The sequence below is a fragment of the Alligator mississippiensis genome, chromosome 4 (assembly GCF_030867095.1).
Source record: "Alligator mississippiensis isolate rAllMis1 chromosome 4, rAllMis1, whole genome shotgun sequence".
Taxonomy (NCBI): Eukaryota; Metazoa; Chordata; order Crocodylia; family Alligatoridae; genus Alligator; species Alligator mississippiensis.
The window spans coordinates 4716764-4736527 of NC_081827.1; the positions used below are offsets into that span (position 1 = coordinate 4716764).

At 55.9% G+C, this 19764-nt stretch overlaps 1 protein-coding gene across 1 annotated transcript; it reads left to right on the forward strand.

Annotated features, from left to right (window-relative positions):
- Window positions 1-10267: 10267 nt before the first annotated feature.
- Window positions 10268-14749, forward strand: LOC132243244 (major histocompatibility complex class I-related gene protein-like). Its single transcript, XM_059725557.1, has 4 exons — window positions 10268-10490; window positions 12107-12370; window positions 13707-13979; window positions 14448-14749. The coding sequence occupies exons 1-4, from the start codon at window positions 10268-10270 to the stop codon at window positions 14747-14749; spliced, it is 1062 nt and encodes a 353-aa protein (XP_059581540.1).
- Window positions 14750-19764: the final 5015 nt, after the last annotated feature.

Below are 19764 nucleotides of genomic sequence, written 5' to 3' on the forward strand. Positions count from 1 at the left end.
CAAGTGGGACCGTGTACCTCCCATGTCAGGTGGAGGTCCTGGACACAGGTTAGAAACCTGCGTGAGCGATGGGACCTTGCTGTCTGCGTCTCCCAGCAGATGTCCGGGTAGTTTGGTCCCCCATGACTACTGCCTCTTTAGCTTTTATGGTCTCCGAGAGTTGCCTCAGGAGCCGCGCATCTATTTCTTCCCCTTGGTGTGGGGGTCTGTAGCAGACCCCTACCACCAAATCCCTTTCTCCTTGCCCCCCATGTAGCCTAACCCACAATCCTTCTACTTCCTCAGCCTCGGATTCTGTCTTGATGAGGGTTGATGTATACTGCTCATTGACATCGAGCGCAACCCCTCCCCATTTTTTCCCCACCCTGTCCTTTCTGTACAGCCTATACCCCTCAATATGTACCGCCCAGTCGTGGGACGAATCCCACCAGGTTTCCGTTAGCCCCACTAAGTCACAGGTGTTTAGTGCAAGCAGGAGCGCTAGTTCATCCTGCTTGTTCCCCATGCTCCTAGCATTAGTGTATAGGCACTTGAGCCCTGCGACTGGCGCCTTTGCTGTCCCCCCGCTCCGAGTCCCAAGGGGCCCCTTATTTCTTACCTTCTCGTTTCTTACCTTCTCGTTTCTCTCAGCCCCTCTGTCTGGGCTCTCAGACCCTGGTCCCACACGCAGCCGCTCCCTGGGCTCTCGGACCCTCTGGTCTCATGCTCAGTCCCTTCTCTGGGCCTTTGGACCTCCTGGTCCCATACACAGCTCCTCTCTAGGTTGTTGGACTTCACGCACAGCCTTTGTCTGGGCCCATGGACCCTCTAACCTGGCTCTCAGCCCCTCTCAGGCTTGTAGACCCTCTAGTCCAACTCTCAGCCCCTCTAGGGACTTTCTGGTCCAACCCTCGATGCTCTCTTGGCTTCTGGTCTTATTTTGGTCCCACTCTCTCTCAGCTCCGTCCTGGCCTCCTGCCTCTTCTGGTCCCACTCCCAACCCCTTTCTGAGTCTTGGTTTGTGGATCATCTGATCCCCACTCCCTGCTCTTGCTGCTGGGCCCCACTCTCAGTCCCTCCTAGGTTATTGGTTCTTCAAGTAAGCCTTGAACTTGCCCTCAAACACCACTGTGACTTAATAAAAAGCACCTATGCCCTCTGGCAAGCACCTAAACCTTTTGGGCTCAACATAAAACCAAGGCCACCTGCCAGTATAAGCACGTCCCTCTGCCCCAGGTACTGTCCCTTGTCCCAGGCCTGCAGAGTCTATTCAGGAGCTGCTGGGTTCATGGCTCTCGGGGCTGGACTGCCTGACCAGCTCACCTTTAAATTAATTGAAAGGAGTCCCTCCTAAGAATAGTGAAGTGCAGTTTTGTGATTTGATTACAGTCTGCTCTTTGAACGGATCTGTCTGGCATCCATTCCATCAGAGTTTGTTGAAGAAATAAGGGCTCGTTCAAATCTGACGGGCCATGGGAGGGCCACGGTACCTCACTCCTTCTTAGCAAGGTCCTGCATGTGCAAAAGAAGGCACAGATTCCCGGGGAATGGGACAGACAGGACAAGTTTTGGTCGAAGAAAAAGCTACAAAGAACCACTCTGAAGGCTCGTGAAAGCTTCGACTGACAGGGTAAGGGGCAGCGTTTGTCATTGATGCTGGCGATATGGACAGTGCAAGCTGAAGAAGAGCTCTGGTCCTTCATGCAAGCAAATTGATTCCTCCTGGTAAGAATGTAAAGTCTCGACTGATGTTGAACAGCATCCACTGAGAAGTGGTTCAGTTGAAGCCGTGCGATTGAATTTAAACGTGCACACCCAGTATCTGATTGAGCCCCACTGCACTGCAAGGCGTCTGGACTCTGCCTGTGGTGTGCCGGGGTGGTGTATGCTGTGTATCGTGGCATCTGTTGTGGCAGTCCCGTTTGCTTCTGTTTGATAGCTGAAGCTCCTGCTTTACCCGTGTTGTAATTTGACTAATACCGTGCTTGGAACAGAAAGTTGGAGGCTGGCGCACGGGATCTTGATTTCACATTTCTTGAAGTAAATCTCAGTCTGGATTTGCTGAAACATCATTTACCCAGGGGAGAGCAAAACTGGCAGGGTTAAAACCAAAAAATTCAAACTGCCAAATTCAGTTGTCGACCGACAGGGTTATTTGGGTAGATGTGATATCTTTTATTAGATCAACTAAATAGTTGGAAAAAATTGTTCTCTACAAGCTTTCAGGCACAAGTACCCTTCTTCAGCTGTAACCAACACCCCCAAAACTGGAGTTGTCAGTAGTTGTTTGCTGCTGCTCAGAACTCGCATGGGAAATGGTCTCTTCTCAAAATGTAACCTTAGCAAGGGACATTTCTTTAATTTCTCTGATGATGTGACTGCATCCACAGTTGATGTGGCTGATTTTAAACATGAGAGAGAGAACTATGTTTACAGGTTTACAGGCCGCTTTGGAGGGGGTGGGGATTGTTTAAAAAAAAAAGAAGCTATTTTAGAATTTTTACATAATTATGAATGTATAAACAAAACTGTAAGTTGGTTAGGTCCCAGGCTAAAAGAAAAGGTTTTGTAACGTCTGCTCCAACAATTCAGTTTTTGGTGAAAGAACTAGAAAGTGAAATATGTGAGCAGCATCTTTGTTTCTAGGGGGGTGTGCAAAACTTTAGTTACAGAAATTGAAATAATCAAATTCAATTGTGCAAGGAGGATAAAAGTGCAATATTGGGCAGGTGGGGGGAGTATAATACTTGACTAAAGACATTTAAAAATCATTGGAGGAAATATTGGTGCAGGGTTTTTTTACCTTTCATAAAGCTTTGCAGGAATTGCTACGGAGTGCCTCAGCTCTTGGGGACCTAGCCTAAAAGGGACGTGATAGTCAGGAAGTGCTGAGCACTGTTTTCCTGGAACTTGGGCCCATGAATGGCATTTCTGGCTGCAGATGCAAACTAGGCGAGCTGATAATGCCCTTTAAAACGCTTCACTGCTCTGTTTTTATAAGACAAATGTATGCAACACAGTTTTGTATGCAAGTTCAGTCTGACTAGGACATTGCATGCACGATGGCTGTCATTATACACCAGGCTGTGGCGTGCATCTAAATTAAGAGATTCTTGATGTCTGGTTTTACGCAGTGGGAATCTTTCTAATAGCAGTTTTGAAATGTGTGCCCACTCCATAAACGGAGAGGCGACTGTCTCTGGTGGGTTATGGAATTGAGAAGATCCCACACAACTTACTGATTCGTTTGATGCACTGGCTGGGGGAGTATTTAGCTGATTGCACGATTTCACAATGATTACACACTTAATTCATACAACACAATTTTATTTTAAAATTCTTTGCTACACATATAACACTGCTTATCTTGAAGAAATACCACAATCATTAAGAACACAATAATTACATATATCAGAAACAATGCTCCGAATGCACTTCCTTTCCAAACAATGCGATAAGAATTAGTATTACAAAAACAACTACAATGACAACTAAAAGTTAAATTTGAATCAATACTGTTATTGTCATGATATACTTACAATCCTAGAATTCCAAGAAGCCAAACACCTAGATATGGTTTCATTCCTCAGTAGTACAATTGAATGGGCTGGCCTCAGTAGTACGGTTCAATGGGCTCGCCTCAGCAATACAATTCAATGGGCTGGCCTCACCAGTGATAGGACTAAGTCCCCTTCCTTCAGTCCCTTTTGGGTGCTCTGCAGCTTCAGCGTGAACTAAGAGATTCGTGTTCATGGAGAGGGTGGTTCAGGTGATCAGTCTGATCCGGCCTACACTTGGGATTCTTCCTTCGTTGTTCTGCAAGTGAGATTACTTCCAAATTAGGACAGTAGGTTACAGTTTTTATTGAGTGAGTTGCCGTCTTGGGCCCCTCCTACTCAAACCTGTCATTACCCCCAAATTTGGGCTCGGATCTTACTCAACATATTCTTTTGCTTAGTAATTAGTTTCTTTTGTTGATCATTTTAATTACTTTGGGGAACTTCCATACCACTGCAAGTGACCTTTTCTTTCCAATCTTTGTCAAAAAGCCCTAGGGTTTGAGCTCTCAGAACTCAGGATATTTGCTTTAAAGATCATTTTCAGGTTCTCTTTGTTAAAAGCCTCTTAAAGATAAAATTCAAGAGTTAAAACTTTGAGAAAAGTCTGGATCTTCCACACATAGTCCAAAACAATGACCTAGATAAGGAGATAAATCTTATCTTCTTCCTGAAACTGGCTAATGGGCAACCATCACAAACATTCAAACTATTACATTCAATATGACAGCGACCAGCGCTTGCTTTGAGTAACTTAAACCTTTTTAAACCGGTTATGCTGCTAGGTGGCATATTCTGATAGCACTTGGGGCTGTGTCAGTGCAGTCCTGTGCTCCAAGATGTCTGCGGACAGCCAGAATATAATTTGAGGGTGATTTGTGTGCACTTGCTTGCGTGGGTGAATTTTGGGCGTGTGGCTCATACTGGTAATGTAAAGCTTGCCCAGGCAACTCTAAGGTTGGAAAGACTTAAAAAAGCAGGGTAAATCTCTCCTGAAAGACGCCGACTTTTTGAATGTCCGCACGCGGTATCTTGCAAGCAAGACTCCTGGTGCCAGCATTTGAGCATCCTTCATCTTCCTCCGGCAGCTACTATACAGTGCTAAGCCCTGACTACCATGGGAAGGCCTGGCCTCCCGTGCTGTTATCCCGAGTGGCACCAAGGCCAGAAAAATGCACCTTTGTGGGCTGCCCCGGTCACAGTTTCCTTTGCCCCCTGGTTCTTCCTGCCAGCTCTAGGTGGGTGCTGCTTTCACTCCCTGGTCTCCGTATGTGGGAACCAACCAGGCCTGGGGGCCTTGTAGCCTCGCCAGGGGACAGGTCACACATGGGAGCTGGGGCTGAAGGGTGGCCCTTTACCACCCACTCTCTCCCTCTTGCTGTGTGCCCTGCATTTCCTGAGCACTGGGGACCTGGGGTGCCAGCTGAGACACCCAGGGTCACACCGCCCCATTGCACAGGTCATGCATGGAGCCAGGGCTGGGGTTGTCTCTTTTGCCCCCCCTCTTGCAGCTTGCCCTGCATTTCCTCAGCACTGGGGACCTGGGGTGCCAGCCAAGGCACCAAGGGCTGCATAGCCCCAGGAGGGCACAAGTCATGCACACAGCCGGGGCTGAAGGGTGGCTCTTTGCCCCCCACTCTTTCCTTCTTACTACATGCCCTGGGTTTCCTCCCTGCTGAGACCCAGGGGGATGCCAGCCAAGACACCTAGTGCCACGTAGCCCCAGCAGGGCATAGGCCACATCTGGGAACCAAGGCTGGGGGCAGCTCTTTGCCCTCCACTCTCTTCCTCTTGCCCTGGGTTTCCTCAGTGCCAGGAACCTGAGGGGAAGCAGCCGAGGCACCCAGGCCTGCGTAGCCCCATCACACGAGCCATGCACGCAGCCGGGGCTGGGGGTGGCACTTTGCCCCCCTACTCTGCCTCCTGCTGCTTGCCCCGGGGACCTGGGGCTACCAGTTGAGGCACCCAGAACCACACTGCCCCATCACACGGGTGATGTACGCAGCCAGGGCTGGGCGTATCTCTTTGCCCCCCACTTTCTCCCTCTTGCTGTGTGCCCTGCGTTACACGCACCGCCCTACACATAGGTCACGCATGCAACCCTGGAAAGCTGGGGGTGCCAGCTGGGGCACCCAGGACCACACCGCCCATCACACAGGTCACGCACACAGCCAGGGCTGGGGCTGTCTCTTTGTCCCCCAGCTTCTCCCTCTTGCTGCTTGCCCTGGGGTGCCGGGCAGGACACTAAGGACCTCACCGCCCATCACACAGGTCATGCACGCAGCACTGGGGCCCTGGGGTGCCAGGCAGGACCACGCTGCCCATCAGGGCACAGGTGATGCACGCAGCAGCAGAGGCCCCCACGGCCCAGGCACAGGCGGTGCCGGCAGAGCACAGACCGTCACCAAAGCCGGCGGCGGCTACGCCTGCATGCTGGAGGTGTGCGGCTCGCTGCCCGCCTTCCTCACGCTCTGGATTGAGCTGCTTATCATCCGGCCCTCCTAGCGGTACATCGTGGCCCTGGTCTTCGCCACCGACCTGCTCAAGCCGCTCTTCCCCCCCTGCCCCGTGCCCGACGGGACCGCCAAGCCGGTGGCCTGCCTCTGTGTCCGTGAGTCCCCGCGCCGCGCCGCGCCGCGCCGCCCTGCCCACTGCCCTGCAGGCAAGCAGCTCCCCTAGTTGAAGGCGACTTCCCTGTGTGACATCCCTATTCAAAAGCAGCGCCTCTATTTTAAGGCAACTTTCCTGTTTTCCAACAGCTCCCCTGTTTTAAGGCAACTTCCCTGTTTAAAAGCAGTTCCCTTCGTTTAAGGTGACATCCCTATATCCAAACAGCGCCCCTGTTTTAAAGTGACTTCTCCATTGTCTAGCTGCTCCTCTGTTTTAAGGCGACTTCCCTGTATTCAAGCAGCTCCTCTGTTTTAAGGTGACATCCCTATTCAAAAAGCAGCTCCTCTATTTTAAAGCACTTTCCCTGTTTTCAAGCAGCTTCCCTCTTTGAAGGCAGCTTGCAGCACGTGGCCTGCTCGGAGCTGCTGGCATCTTGTGCCGTGTCATCCAGTGGTGACGCTCGGCCTTGCCCCGGTCTGTTCCCACCAAGTGGACCCTGCGATCCTAGGCACCGTGTGCCAAACGCACTCCGGGTCAGAGGGATGACGGGGAGCAAGCAGACGTGCGTGGCATGATGTTCCTGCAGAACAAATTTGCATGACGAATAGGTCCAGGGAGGTGATACTTCCCCTCTATCGGGCGCTGGTCAGACCGCAGTTGGAGTACTGCGTGCAATTCTGGGCGCCACACTTCAAGAAGGATGTGGATAACCTGGAGAGGGTACAGCGAAGGGCAACTCGTATGGTCAAGGGCCTGCAGACCAAGCCCTACGAGGAGAGACTAGAGAAACTGGACCTTTTCAGCCTCCGCAAGAGAAGGTTGAGAGGCGACCTTGTGGCTGCCTATAAGTTCATCACGGGGGCACAGAAGGGAATTGGTGAGGATTTATTCACCAAGGCGCCCCCGGGGGTTACAAGAAACAATGGCCACAAGCTAGCAGAGAGCAGATTTAGACTGGACATTAGGAAGAACTTCTTCACAGTTCGAGTGGCCAAGGTCTGGAACGGGCTCCCAAGGGAGGTGGTGCTCTCCCCTACCCTGGGGGTCTTCAAGAGGAGGTTAGACGAGTATCTAGCTGGGGTCATTTAGACCCAGCACACTTTCCTGCTTGCGCAGGGGGTCGGACTTGATGATCTATTGAGGTCCCTTCCGACCCTAACATCTATGAATCTATGAATCTATGAATCTATGAAAAGAGATGCCAGCCGGGGGGGGAGCAGGGCAAGCTGTCAGTTTACAAGCCCTAGGGGATGCGTAGAAGAGGCGGGTGCAGCTCGGGGGAGCTGTGGTCTGAGTATTGCACCCTTGCAAGAGACTTGAATCCAGCCTTGCGAGAGAGTTAAACCCAGCCGTGGTGCCAAGGAGCTAGGGTGCCCCCGAAATGGGGAAGCCACGTGTGAAGTTGGCCTGCAGGAACCCATGCTAGGGAAATTATCTGGTGCTGAACTTGGCAACGGCAGCCAAGAGCAAACCGGGTTCAGCACCGCTCCTGCAAGAGCGCTGACAAAACCCGCCCTCCTCTTCCCTGCCTTGTAGCCTGGCCGGACGCGTGCAAAAGGCTGCAGTCCTGGGGGTGGGGGGCACTCTCTTCTCCCCTCCAGCAGTTCTTTATTTCTACGAGTGTTGTGTGGCTCAGGGGTGAGGGCTCGGTGTGAATGACCCCGTGGCACCCTTTGCAGTGCTGGGAGGGCCTTTCCAAATCCTTTGCCCCTGTTCTGAGTTTGCAGGCCTGTCAAAATCGAGCCCCTTTGCCCCAGTAAAGGTCGCCCTGTCTCCCACACGTAGGGCTCGTGTTGTGCCTTTCTTCCCCGGCCATCTCTGAGAGCAACCCTCCAGTCCACTTACTGTCAGTCCTCTCCCAGTACGAGCACAACCCCTCCCTGTGGGTGTAGTTTGGAGAAGGGGGCTTCAAAGGCCTGGCAGGGGAGAGATGCTCCACTTATTTACTTACTTATCTATTTATTTGAAGTTGGGTGATGAAATGGGGTGCAGTCTCTACACAGACCGTTTTCATATGAGCCGTCTCCTCTCTGGGTGGACTGAGGGCCACTGAGAGCTGCACTGGTGGGAAGGGGCATTCCCTTTGATTCATCCCCATGCTGGCTGCCCTAGACCTGCACAGGCGCTTGGAGCGGTTTGCTCATGCAACCCCGGCCTGGCTGGAAATACCAACCACACTGCAGATTGTGCAAGTCAGGCTTGTATGTTTGCCACAGTGCCAGTCCTGAAATGCCTCATTTCACAGCCACGCGGTTAGGTGTGTTGGGGAAATGGAAGCCAGGCACCCCCAGCCACCCGTCTGTCTCTCTTTTTCAAGGCAACCAGATTTTTAATTCATTATGAGCTGTAGGGAAGTGTCACCTTGCTGCAAGCAGTAAGGTTCAGTTAGGAAACAGTGCTGCCGAGCCTGCACCGCGAAGGGGGAACACCCTCCTCTTGTATCGGTGGTGTTGTCGATACGCAAGGAGAATGTATTCTGCAAACAGCAGTGCCGGGGGGTGTGCGCGAAGGAACTAAAAGCATGGCAGTGACATAGATGCTGCGTTTTGAATGACTTTGCATTGAAGTCTTGCATTGCAGGGCAGCAAGGTGAAAGGGCTGCGGAAGTGCACGTGGTGAGCCCGTAGGCTAGCGTGGGTCAAGCAGGCCAAGTGAGAGAGTCAGTGCCGTGGAAAGGTATGATGTAGCCAGCATCAGATTCAGCTGCTTTGACTCCCCAGCTCACCACGCTGTTAAGAGCTGGGTCAGCAGAGGTGTGAATCCAGAGCAAGGTCCTGACTTGGTGTGAATGCAGAGCAGAGCAAGGTCCTCTACATCTTCTAGGGAGCAGTCTTAGCTGTCCTAGTACCATGCTCCGTATTGCAGACTTTGAACGTAAGTGAAGACTTTGAACTTACCATGTGATGGGTATCTTCCGCGTGCTCGCCGGCATCCTGACGGCTGGGATAACTTAACTTCCCATTCGACAAGACTGGGAAGCAGATGCAGGGAGTAAAGTACCTAGCCCAGGGCTTTGAGCTGGTCAGTCAGAGATGGGATCCTGGCTCTCGGTCCTCTGTGGCTTCCTCTGGCGAGTGAGTTTAGCGTCTCTACGCCTCACCTGCTCGCAAGTAAAAGCGGTTTTCCTGGAGCAGAGTTTGTTCCACCCTGGCTAGTTCTGGCGATCTGCATCGTTTCCATGTGGTTCCTCTTTAAACTAATCCCTTTTCCCTTAGGCCACTCTTCTGCCTATGCTTTTGGTTACATTCTTGCATTGGTCTCCTTCTCATGTAGTTTAAAAGATTGTGTCAGGCAATGCAGCTACAAACAAGTGTTTCTTCCCTAATTACCAGAACTTTGATTAAAATTTTTTTTTGCAATCCACTTGACTGTTAGCAGGGAGCCAAGACCTTGAGGCCAATGTGTCGGCGGGGCGGAGAACCTTGCTGGAAGCGGCCGGTGCCTCGCAGGTACTCGCATTGAAGCGGCTGGATGGAGCGGCGGCGCGGAGATCCCGCGGGCTCACTACTTGGTAACTCCTTTGGTAACACGCAGCTTATTTCCGCTCTTACCAATCACTTTACCCTCATTCATCCCTACATCCAAGTAGCATAAAAAAGACTACAAAAAGAAAGAACACTTGTTTGCTGCATAAAAACACAATAGCAAGATATTAAAGTACAACAACAAGCTTAATTTATAATAGCAAACTTAAAATTGCTAACTTAAAATCGCTACAACAGGTGCACACTGCTGCGCTGTCTCCATCCCGAGTCGCAAAGAACAGACCTGCCCAGCACCAGCCCCGTGTCCTGCTCACCGCCTGTCACCACTCCCACGCCAGCGCGGACTTGTCCTCCTTGTCCCCACAAGGGCCCGCTTCACGCGGGGGCACAGACACGCGGGCACTGCGCAGAGCACGGGACGGCACAGGCAGACCCGGCACAGATCCTCCCCGTCCTGTGCAAACAGCCCAGGTGTCCCAGAAAGACGGACTCCTTTGCTGTCCCCGAAGTGTCTGGGATGTGTGTACACACCCCACCTGCTCCCCACCTGCACCAGTCTGGGGCACCTCACCCCGCCCACCCCCAAGTGTCTGGGACAACTGGTACAAGCGTGGACGTGCGCGTGGAGAAGGGACCATGGCAGGTGGCGCCTGGTCCACGCCCTGCTCCAGGCGGCTGGTCCCCGCGCGAGCCCCGTCCACGTCCCCGTCTGGCCGTGCCGTCGAGCGGCCCCAGAAGGCGTTGCGTGTCTGCCGGGCCCATTGCCCCGAGCAGCAGGAAGGCTGGAGCCGGGCGCAGGGGAAGCAGGGCGACCCGGGCGCTGTCGGCGTCCTGCTGCTGCCGGGACTGGAAATGGGGGGTAAAAGTGGAGTCGGGGCGTGCAAGGGCTGGAGCAAGGGCCTGGCTTTTGGGCTGGGTTTCCAGCTGGAGCCTGTTTCCTTATGACAGCGGGCATGGGGGGCTGGCAGGTGGCAGCCTGCCACGGCCAAACCATCCTTTGGGCCAGGCCATGCCCTGCTCGGGGATGTCCAGGAGAGTCCTCCGATGGCACAGTCTGGTGTGGGGTGGTCCATGAAGGATTTCCAGCCATATTCCCAGCCCAAAGCCAGTTCCTTAATAGCCCCACACCCATTTAGCACAGTGGCTGGGGGCTGTCAATAGGCAGCCTGGCAAGGTGACGCTGAACTTTGGCCAGGCAGGACTGCACTCAGGGGCCTTGGGGACAGTCCCCCCCTAGCACTGACATGAAGTTTGCAGGGGCCCAAGGGGTATTTTGTCCCATAATCCCATCCTAATCTGCTCTTCATTTGGGGCTCTGTACTTGATGCCAGATGCTATTTTCCATATGAATTAGTAAATATGCATAGCTCATGAAATTCTCTCTCTACGATGTGTAATTTGTGAATAACAAGCTTTCCTTGGATATAGATTAAGGAGAAGGAACCAAATTCGGCCTCGTCCCCACAGCTGATGGCCAGGGCCGCACAGCATCGGGAATCCTGGGGGCCTGATCCTGGCTCACGTAGCCCCGTCGCCTCCCGCACCGCGCAGTGACCCTGCAGCGCCCTGTGGGCTGCGCCACGGCCCACTGCACCTGTGGCTGCGCGGGAGCACCCGCAGTGTCTGTGCACAACGGGCAGAAGCGCCGCACGAAGCTGCTGCGAAGGTGGCGCCAGGCTCCCAGCTGCTGGTCTTGCTGCTGCTCGTGGGCGCTGCGGCCGTGCCAGGAACCAGCGCCGGCGAGTGGCAGCGCCTGTCCTGGGCCAAGGGGAGGACAGAGCCGGGGTCCGGATGCAGGCAGTGTGGGCGCAGCCAGGCCGGGGGTAGGACAGCACTGCCCAAGCCCTGGAGCCACCCCTGGGCGCAGCACCCCATGGACGGGCCCCCAGCACCCTCCCCTCTCCCAGCACGGCCATTCCTGCCTGGCGAGCTGCTGGTGAGCGGGAAGAGAGGACCCGCTGCCTCTGACGGGGAGGGCGGATGGGCGCAAGCCGAGGAGAAGCTGCTTGTCCAGCCGGACCCTCGTCTGCTCTGCAGGGTCCCTCCGGCCCCAGCCCCGACCGCGCAGCAGGATCGAGGCTTGAGTGGGGCTGAGCCCAGGCCCAGGCCCTGATTCAGGTGCACAAGGGCTCCCCAGGAGCAGGGTGGGCCGAGTGCCCGGACTGTGCAGGGCTTGTACCTGGGCTGGAGGGTGCGGGATAGCACGACTGGGCTGTGGGACACGGTGTGTGGCCCCTTCAGGCCAGGCCTGCGCCCTGCTGGGTCGGTCCTGTCCTTCCTCCCCGGCCCCTGCCCCACACCCAGATGGCTCTGCCCTCTCCTCTTGGCCCCACCGCTCGGTCTGCTCTGCCCCTCCACTCCAGCCTGGCGCTGCCCCGTGTCCCTCCTCTGTGGCCCCTCTGGGAGGGCACAGCAAGCACCCGAGGACACTGGCGTCTGCCCCCACTAGTGCTGACCCCAGTCGCTCTCCCACAGGCTCCCACTTCTACCATCATTTCTACACGGGGATGTCGAATCCCAGCACGGACGTGTCCCGTTTCACTGCCGTGGGCTACGTGGACGACCAGCAAATTCTCCACTACGACAGCGAGACGCGGAGACAGGAGCCGTGCAGGGACTGGGTGCAGGGGGCCGTCGATCCAGACTTCTGGGACGGGGAAACTGTGACCTTGCGGGGCTGGCAGAGGGGATTTGCCGCGAACTTGGTCACCCTGCAGCACCACTACAACCAGAGCAGGGGTGAGTGTGAGCAGGCAGGTGTGAACAGGAGGCTGTGGGGGACCCTGGCACTGAGGAGCACTGGAGCACTGATGAAGGCATCAAGGGGGCACCTGGCCATCAGCAGCACGGGATAGGAAGCCAGGAGGACATTGCATTGTCTCCCGTCTAGTCTGCGTGTCCCTGCCAGCCAGCTCACCGCTGCAGTCACCTGGGGTAGGGGCTGGGGCTGGGGCACGGGCGCCTGCTCAGTCTTCAGCCAGGGGTCAGGTGGCTGTGCAGGGAGCCCTCTCCCCATCCAGCGCACCTGGTGTCAGTGGTACCCCCTAGCCTGTGCCCAGGAGACCAAGGCTCTGGTGCTTCCCTAGCCCGGCAGATTGGTGCTTCAGTGCCAGTTGCACAGACCTCCACGGGCTGTCTCGCCCCTGGCAGTGGGAGCCCAGCTCTTGTCTCCAGGCTGCATCCCCCAGGCTGATGGGTAGAGGGAAACCCCATGTGCCTGATAGCAGTGGGAACAGCTGTTGTCTGTCCTGCCATGACAAAGCTCCCCAGCTCATGCCCTCCTGCATTGCACGGAGCTCCCTGAGCCCTGCACCAGCATCTGGATGTCACGGACAGGTGAGGTGTGTTTGAGGTCAGCCCTCGTGGCCTCCAAACCCGCTCTGCCTTCCTGAGAAGGGCAGCAACAGCCCCTGGCTGACCCTGCAAGTGCTGCCACGGCCCGTGCTGCCAGCTCTGACACACAGCAGAGAGGGGGATGGCGTGTGTGCACCCGCTGTGGGTGAGCCCACCCCACGCCCTATGCCAACCGGTCCCCCAGGCCTCTGCACACGCCAGCCTGACCCCCTTGCAGCATAAATGGGCACCAGGGTGAGAAGAGCTATGCGAGCTCCGTGCTATGGGAGGGGCTGTGGGCTCTTCAATGACCCCAGCCCAGATGGCCCCTCTGACCCCGGCAGTGTGCCTCCCAGTCCCCCATGTGGGAATGATGGTGCTGGGAAGGACGGGGGGCCAGGGCTGTGGAGGGAGGACAGACGGGTGAGAGGGCACGGGCCGTTCAGGACTGCGGTGCCCAAGATAGCTGACTGCAGGGGTCTGTGTGGCTTGTTTCACCTGCCCCGTCCTCCCCTGACCTTGCCCTTTCCCTTCCAGGGGCCATTCCCATGCTCCTGCATTCCCAGGGTGCGCGGGGGCCACAGTTGTGTCCCCTCAGCCCTGTTCTCCGTGACCGGAGCCCCCGAGCTGTCTCCATGCTGCCCACCATGGGGTGGGCTCTGCCCCTGCCCAGCCTGGCAGCCCTCGGCAGCCCCTGCTCCCTGGGGCTGTGACCCTGACCAGGGCTGGATCTGTGTTTCAGGGTCTCGCCCTCTCCAGCTCACGTACGGCTGTGAGCTCCACGAAGGCCACAGCACTGGAGGCCACATGCAGTTTGGCTACGACGGGGGAGACTTCATCAGCTATGACCCATGCACGCACACCTGGGTAGCAGGGACAACGCAGGCCCAGTGCACCCAATACAAGTGGAATGAGGCTAAGGCCATGCTGCAGAGTGCAAGAGCCTACCTGGAGGAGACCTGCATCGCGTGGCTGTGGCAGTACCTGCAGCACGGGGAGGCAGCGCTGCAGAGCAGTGAGTCCCGGTGTCACCGCCCAGGGCAGCACTGACCAGGGCACCCCCGTCCCCACCCCTGGGAACACCATCCCCATCCCCATCCCCATGTGCCCAGGATGGCAAGTGCTGCATCTCAGTCCTGCTGCTGGGTGAGACCCCAGCGCTGCTGTGAGACACGGTGGCCCTGACCCTGCCCTGCTCAGGCCTCCCAGCTGGACAGAGCCCACGGCGTGTCCGTGCCCCGGCCACGTGTCTGAGAACCAGAGATCAGCTGTATGGGACCCTGTTCCTGCAGCCCCGAGCCCAGCACAGCCGTGTCTCCCATCCCTGTGCTCTCGCCCTGGCACTGTCTGCTCCTGCCTGAAGTGGCAGCTGGAGCCGGCTTTGTACAGCCCAGTGCAGGGCCTGCGTGGCCTCCTGGCAGGGGTCTCTGGCCCAAGGGTTGAGGAGGGGCTGTCGCTGTAACGGGTGTCTCCTCCCTCCCAGAGCGCCCCGTGGCACAGATGAGCGACCGTCCGTCATCACGGGATGGACGCACCACCCTGTCCTGCCGGGTCCACAGCTTCTACCCCAAGGACGTGGCTGTCATCTGGCTGCAGAACGGGGAGGCACAGCCCCAGGAGACGAGCTGCTCGGGGGTCCTTCCCAGTGGAGACGGGACCTACCAGACCTGGACCACCATCGAGATCGACTCGAGCAGCAACCACAGCTACACCTGCAGCGTGGAGCACGTGAGCCTGGGTGCAGCCCTGAGAGTGGCCTGGGACAAGGGCAGGACGGGTGAGTGACCCCCGCGCCGGGAGGGAGAAGAAACCTGGTGCTCGGGGCTCGAAGCAGGGAAGTAACAGAGGGGTCGGAGGATGGAGGGGGCACCGACAGGGAGGGGGCATTTGGCCAATGCAGTGTTGGGGGCAGGTCTGGGGGTTCCCCTCTCTCACAGCCCCTTCCCTCTTCCAGAGTCCAACCCAGCGATGATTGTCGGCATCATTATCAGTGTTGTGCTGGTCACTGCTATGGTGGCGGGCGCAGCGATTTCCTTCCTCAGTAAGTGCTGGGCAAAGCGCTTGGGGCCAGGCCATGGCCAGGCCTTGGGGTGGGGGAGCAGGGACGACTCATCATCACCGTGGCGGGAACCGGGGACACGAAGGATCCTCCGGCTGCTCTGGGCTCCCCAGTCCCTGAGCCCCAGGGCGGCAGCCACCAGACCCCAGCACCAGCGCTGCGAGGCTGCCTTGCTGAGGGCCCTGAGCCCTGCTCTTGGGCTCCACATGGACCCTGCCCCATGACCCTATCCCCCTCCGCTGCGGGGGTCCTGACCCCACGTCCTGGTCTGACCCCCTGCTCCATGCAGTGCAGGCAGCTCCTTTCTGGGCTGTGGCCCCAGGTGGGAGCTGTCCCCAGCTGTGGGAAAAGCTGCAGTCGCTGACCTCTGCCTTCTCTCCGCAGGAAGACGGGCAGTGGGATACGGAGCAGTGCCCGGTGAGTGCGAAGCCCCCTCCTCTCTCCTGCTCACCGGTGCTGTGCAGCTCTGTGCAAAGCAGCCCGGTGGGCAGACGGCCTCATCCAGCCCGCACAGATGTCCGGTGGTGCCAGGGAGGCTGGGCAGAGCCCTGGGCCTCGCTCCTGTCCGGGGAGTCACAAGGTGGGCCGTCACCCTGGCACATGCACATTCCTGCTGGCAGGGGCTGGTGTGGGGCATGGGGGGCATTGGGCCGGGGGAACCGGTCCCTGCGCTCAGGGAGCTCTAACCCCCTCGTCCTTCTCTCTCAGTCTCTCTCCAAGACTTGGAGAACAAAGCCTCAGAGAAAGAAGCTGTGAAGAGCTCTGGTGCATGTCAGCGTGATGGACCCGACCTGGGGGAGGGGAGGCTGGGGCCTGGGGCGGTGGGTAAATGGGGGGGCTGTGGGTTGGCCCCAGGAAGCTCCCTTAGGGCAGAGCAGGGCAGGGCAGTCCTGCTGTGGGTCTCTCAGTCCCTGGGGTTTGACGGTTGAAGAACAAGCTAGGGACGGACTGGGGCCATGCTGGGACTGTCTGTCCCCTCTGTGCCCAGGTGCCAGCGCTGGCCCACCCGGGAGCTCAGTGGCTCCTGGGGGTGGGTGGAGGTGCAGGATGGGGCTGGAGGATGTCCTGGGGCTGGACACACCTGGCTAACACCGGTCCTTCCTCCCCGCACAGGGAGCAACAGCTACTCCGACTCCTGCATCCAAGGTAAGTGTGAGGGGCTCTGGCCTGAGGGATCCCCCAAAGGAGACAGCTTCCCTCTCTGAGCCAGCCCCGGTGTCCCTGGGCCCCCCAGTCCAGGCAGCTGCAAGGGCCGAGTGCCAGGAGAGCCGAGTGTCTGGGTCTGTGCCACGGAGAGGGGCAGAGCGGGGGTGTCCGTGGCCCCCCAGGCAGCCTGGGCTCTGGGCCTGCATGTCTGGGGAAGAGGCTGCAGGCCGGGCACGGCCGGGAGCAGAGCTAGTGCAGCGCAGGGGACCCGGCCGTGGGAGGTGCGTTGGGAAGGGGCATCTCGTCCCCTCCGTGCAGGGAGTGACCCGGGCGGAGCCGCGGCCAGGCCTGTGGCTGCCCCGTGCTGCAGTCCCTGCGGCTGCTCCATCTCCTGTGTCTTGTTGCCACAGCTGAGCAGAGCCCGGTGGAGCGTGCACCTCGTCCTCGGGACCCTGCGGAGGAGGAGAGGGAGCAGCACAGCATCGTGCTGCAGCCCATTTCCAAGTCAGAAGCACCTTTGTTTTTGCCTTGAATTTGCCAGACAAAGCGCCTTGCTCCGGGACAGCAAGTAGCCCACGGGTGTTATTTAAACCACTTGTGTCTGTGAGCTAGAAGCACTCAGCGCAGAGCAGTGCGTCAGTGCTGTATTGCGGGAAGTGGCTGGGCAGTGGTTGTGACGGGTGGGATTTGGGGCTGACTTGTAGCTGAGCGGCTGCTTGCCGATCCTGGGCCACAGTTTGGTATCGTGTGTTGCCAACGGGAGGCAGAGCTGCGATGCCCTCGGAGCTGCTTGTGAACGCTGCGGTGAGCGGGCTGCACTGACGCGGGCAGCGTGTGGGTCGTGCCCTCCAGCCCCCTTGCTCGCTCCGTCCCGGGGCTGATTGTGCAGTACAGCTCCCAGCCCCGTCTGCGCGGACTCTTGATGCCCTGGTTTGCCAGTGCGCAGCGCACCTACGCGCCACAATCTGGGGCATGGCTCAGAAAACAAAACCTCAGGGAAACTGGCTGCCTTCACCATCCCCTCGCCGCAGGTCCTGGGACTGGGCGTGATTCTGATGAGCGGAGTCTTTTTCTCCCCCTTTTATCTTTTCTTTCCTGAGGAGAGCTTTAGACCCAGGCAGGTTCGGGAGCTGTGCCTTGGGTCCTTCCAGCCCCACTTCTCAGCTCAGGGACAAGCAATTATTTCTATTGGAGAAATGTTATACTTGAAATTTTTAATTTGATTAATCTTTAATTTTATTATTATATACAATACAAACACTAAAGTAGTACGTTAAAAATAAACTTTTACTTGTGTATATTATGTATGGGGAGGTGTTTGGGGGTGGGGTGTGTGTGGGGGGTAATATGGTATGTTGGGGGGTGTATACGTGGGGGTTTGGGGGCTGCATTGTGGGGTGTGAGGGATCGTGCTGGGGTGTGGCAGCACCAGCAGGGGCCGGGTGCTTGTGCCTGGCGCAGGCACTGCCACTGTGCTGTGCGCAGCCCTGGCCCGTGCTGCAGGCAGGGGCTCCGCGTGGCGCCCGTGCAGCTCCCACACTCGCACAGCGCCAGGAGAAGCTCCGTGCGCTGGAGCTGGCTGCCCTTGCCGCTCCCTGCCGCGCTGTCCCGGGGCTCTGCGGGGGAGCAGGGGCCAAGGCTCCCCTCCATTTCCACCAGAGTCCCGGGACCTGCGGGGAGCGGGCGATGAAGGCAGCCGGTTCCAGCGCACGGAGCTTCGCTCCAGTGGGGCGCGAGTGCAGGCCTTTGCTCCATGAAGCACCAGCCCCGGTCCCTCCGCGCTGCTTGCGCCATGGCCCCGGCAGGCTGTGCTTTGCCATGACCCAGGGAAGGGACTTGGCATTGCGAACAAGCATGGGGAGGAGGGGTGGGAGCTGGAATGGACTGCAAGAGCTGGGGGGGCCTTCCATGGGCACCCAAGGGCAGGGGTGGACCCCGCTCCACCTGTGACCCTATAGTCCCCCCAGTCAGAGGACGGTGGTGGAGAGCCAGGGTTGCGCTGCCTCAGGCCTCTCCCCTGCAGTGCAGGGCCGTCTTTGTCTGGGGGTGCGGTGTGTGTGCACACGTGTGTGCATCTCTTCTGTGTGTTTGTGTGTGTGCGTCTGGTTCTCCATGTGCACAAATGGGGCTGTGTGTGTGCAAGTGTGTCTGGCTCTCTGTCGCTCTCTCTCCTTTTTTCTCTTTTGTTCCTTTCTCTTTCCCCTTTTTTCTTTTTCTCTCTTTTTCTCTCTTCTCTTTTTTCCCTCTCTCATCACATACTTACAATAAATACACAACAACAAAGGCAGGATAGGAAGTTGTATTTATTGTCACCAGGTTTTGAATTTTTAGCAAACCTAGTGTTTACTGTAAGAAAAGCAACATTTATGATTAACCGTGTTAATATGCCGTGCGTCCTGCCTTCTCGCCCCACCCTGGTTTTGTTTTTCTGGCACGCCGGCACCGTACAAGGTAGGCACTGCGGGTTTTTCGGCACTCCAGACAAAAACTTTGCCTACCCTGCTCTGGAAACCGCCCCCTGAAGTGCCATGTTTTGCTACCAATACAGTTTCTAGCAATATGTACTTCGCCAGGCCTGTTTGGGATATTTGCTTGATGTCCTAGTGCGATTTGCTGGACATTTTGATGCACAGAGATTAACATTTTTAGTGCCAATGCTCACTGCTGGAGCTCCAAGTTTCATGGTCTGACACCGAGGTTAGGGTTTACTAGAGACTTTGTTCTACAAAACTGGGAATTTTATCTGTGAAATTAAATTTTAAATAAAAATGATATTATGTGCGCACACATCTTTTTCTGATGATATCATAGTTCATATAACTTATTGTTCCAGTTTTACATTGTTTTAACATTAATACCTTTTTTTTGCATCAACTACACTTGAATGCCATGTTTGGGATGATTTTAAAATGTTTTTTTAACGGAAGCAAAAATAAAAATGAATGGTTTTAATTGCATAATTTCTACAGACAAACTGAAGATTAGGTTTGACAATACTGAGGTTTAGAGTTAAAGCTTTTTATGTGTTACTTTTTATTAAGGTTTAAATTTATTTATTACAGTTTAAATTTATAGATTTATTGCATATTTACATTCACTTTTAAATGGGACACACAGGATTTCCTTTGGATGTAACATCATAATCAGAGAAGTCTGGGGAACAGTTTGTTTTATAGTTAGGGTGAAATGTCCTTGTTTTTATGATGCCTGGAAATTATGGGGATTTTTTTGAGTAATCTTATCTTTAAATATTTATTTTTTTCATTTTCAGTTGGCAAAACTGACTTTTTAAGTTTTTTTCTTTCTTTCTGAATTTTCTTTATTAGTGTCTGAGTTCAGGTTGGCACTTGACTAGGAAAGTTTAGGCTAGATTCATCTTTAAATCTTTTTAAATGATTTATTGTAAGTTGCTCCACATTTCTTTTAACAGTAATGAATGAAATGATGGTTGGGATATCTATGTATTCGTGTATTGTTTTAACAGGCTCCGTGCGGGCTGCAGCCACCCCTGCTGTGACCGAGTCGAACCGTAAAACCCGGCGTGTGTGAGCTGGGGGGCAGGGGCTGCGGGTCGGGAGTCGGGGCACCGGGAAGG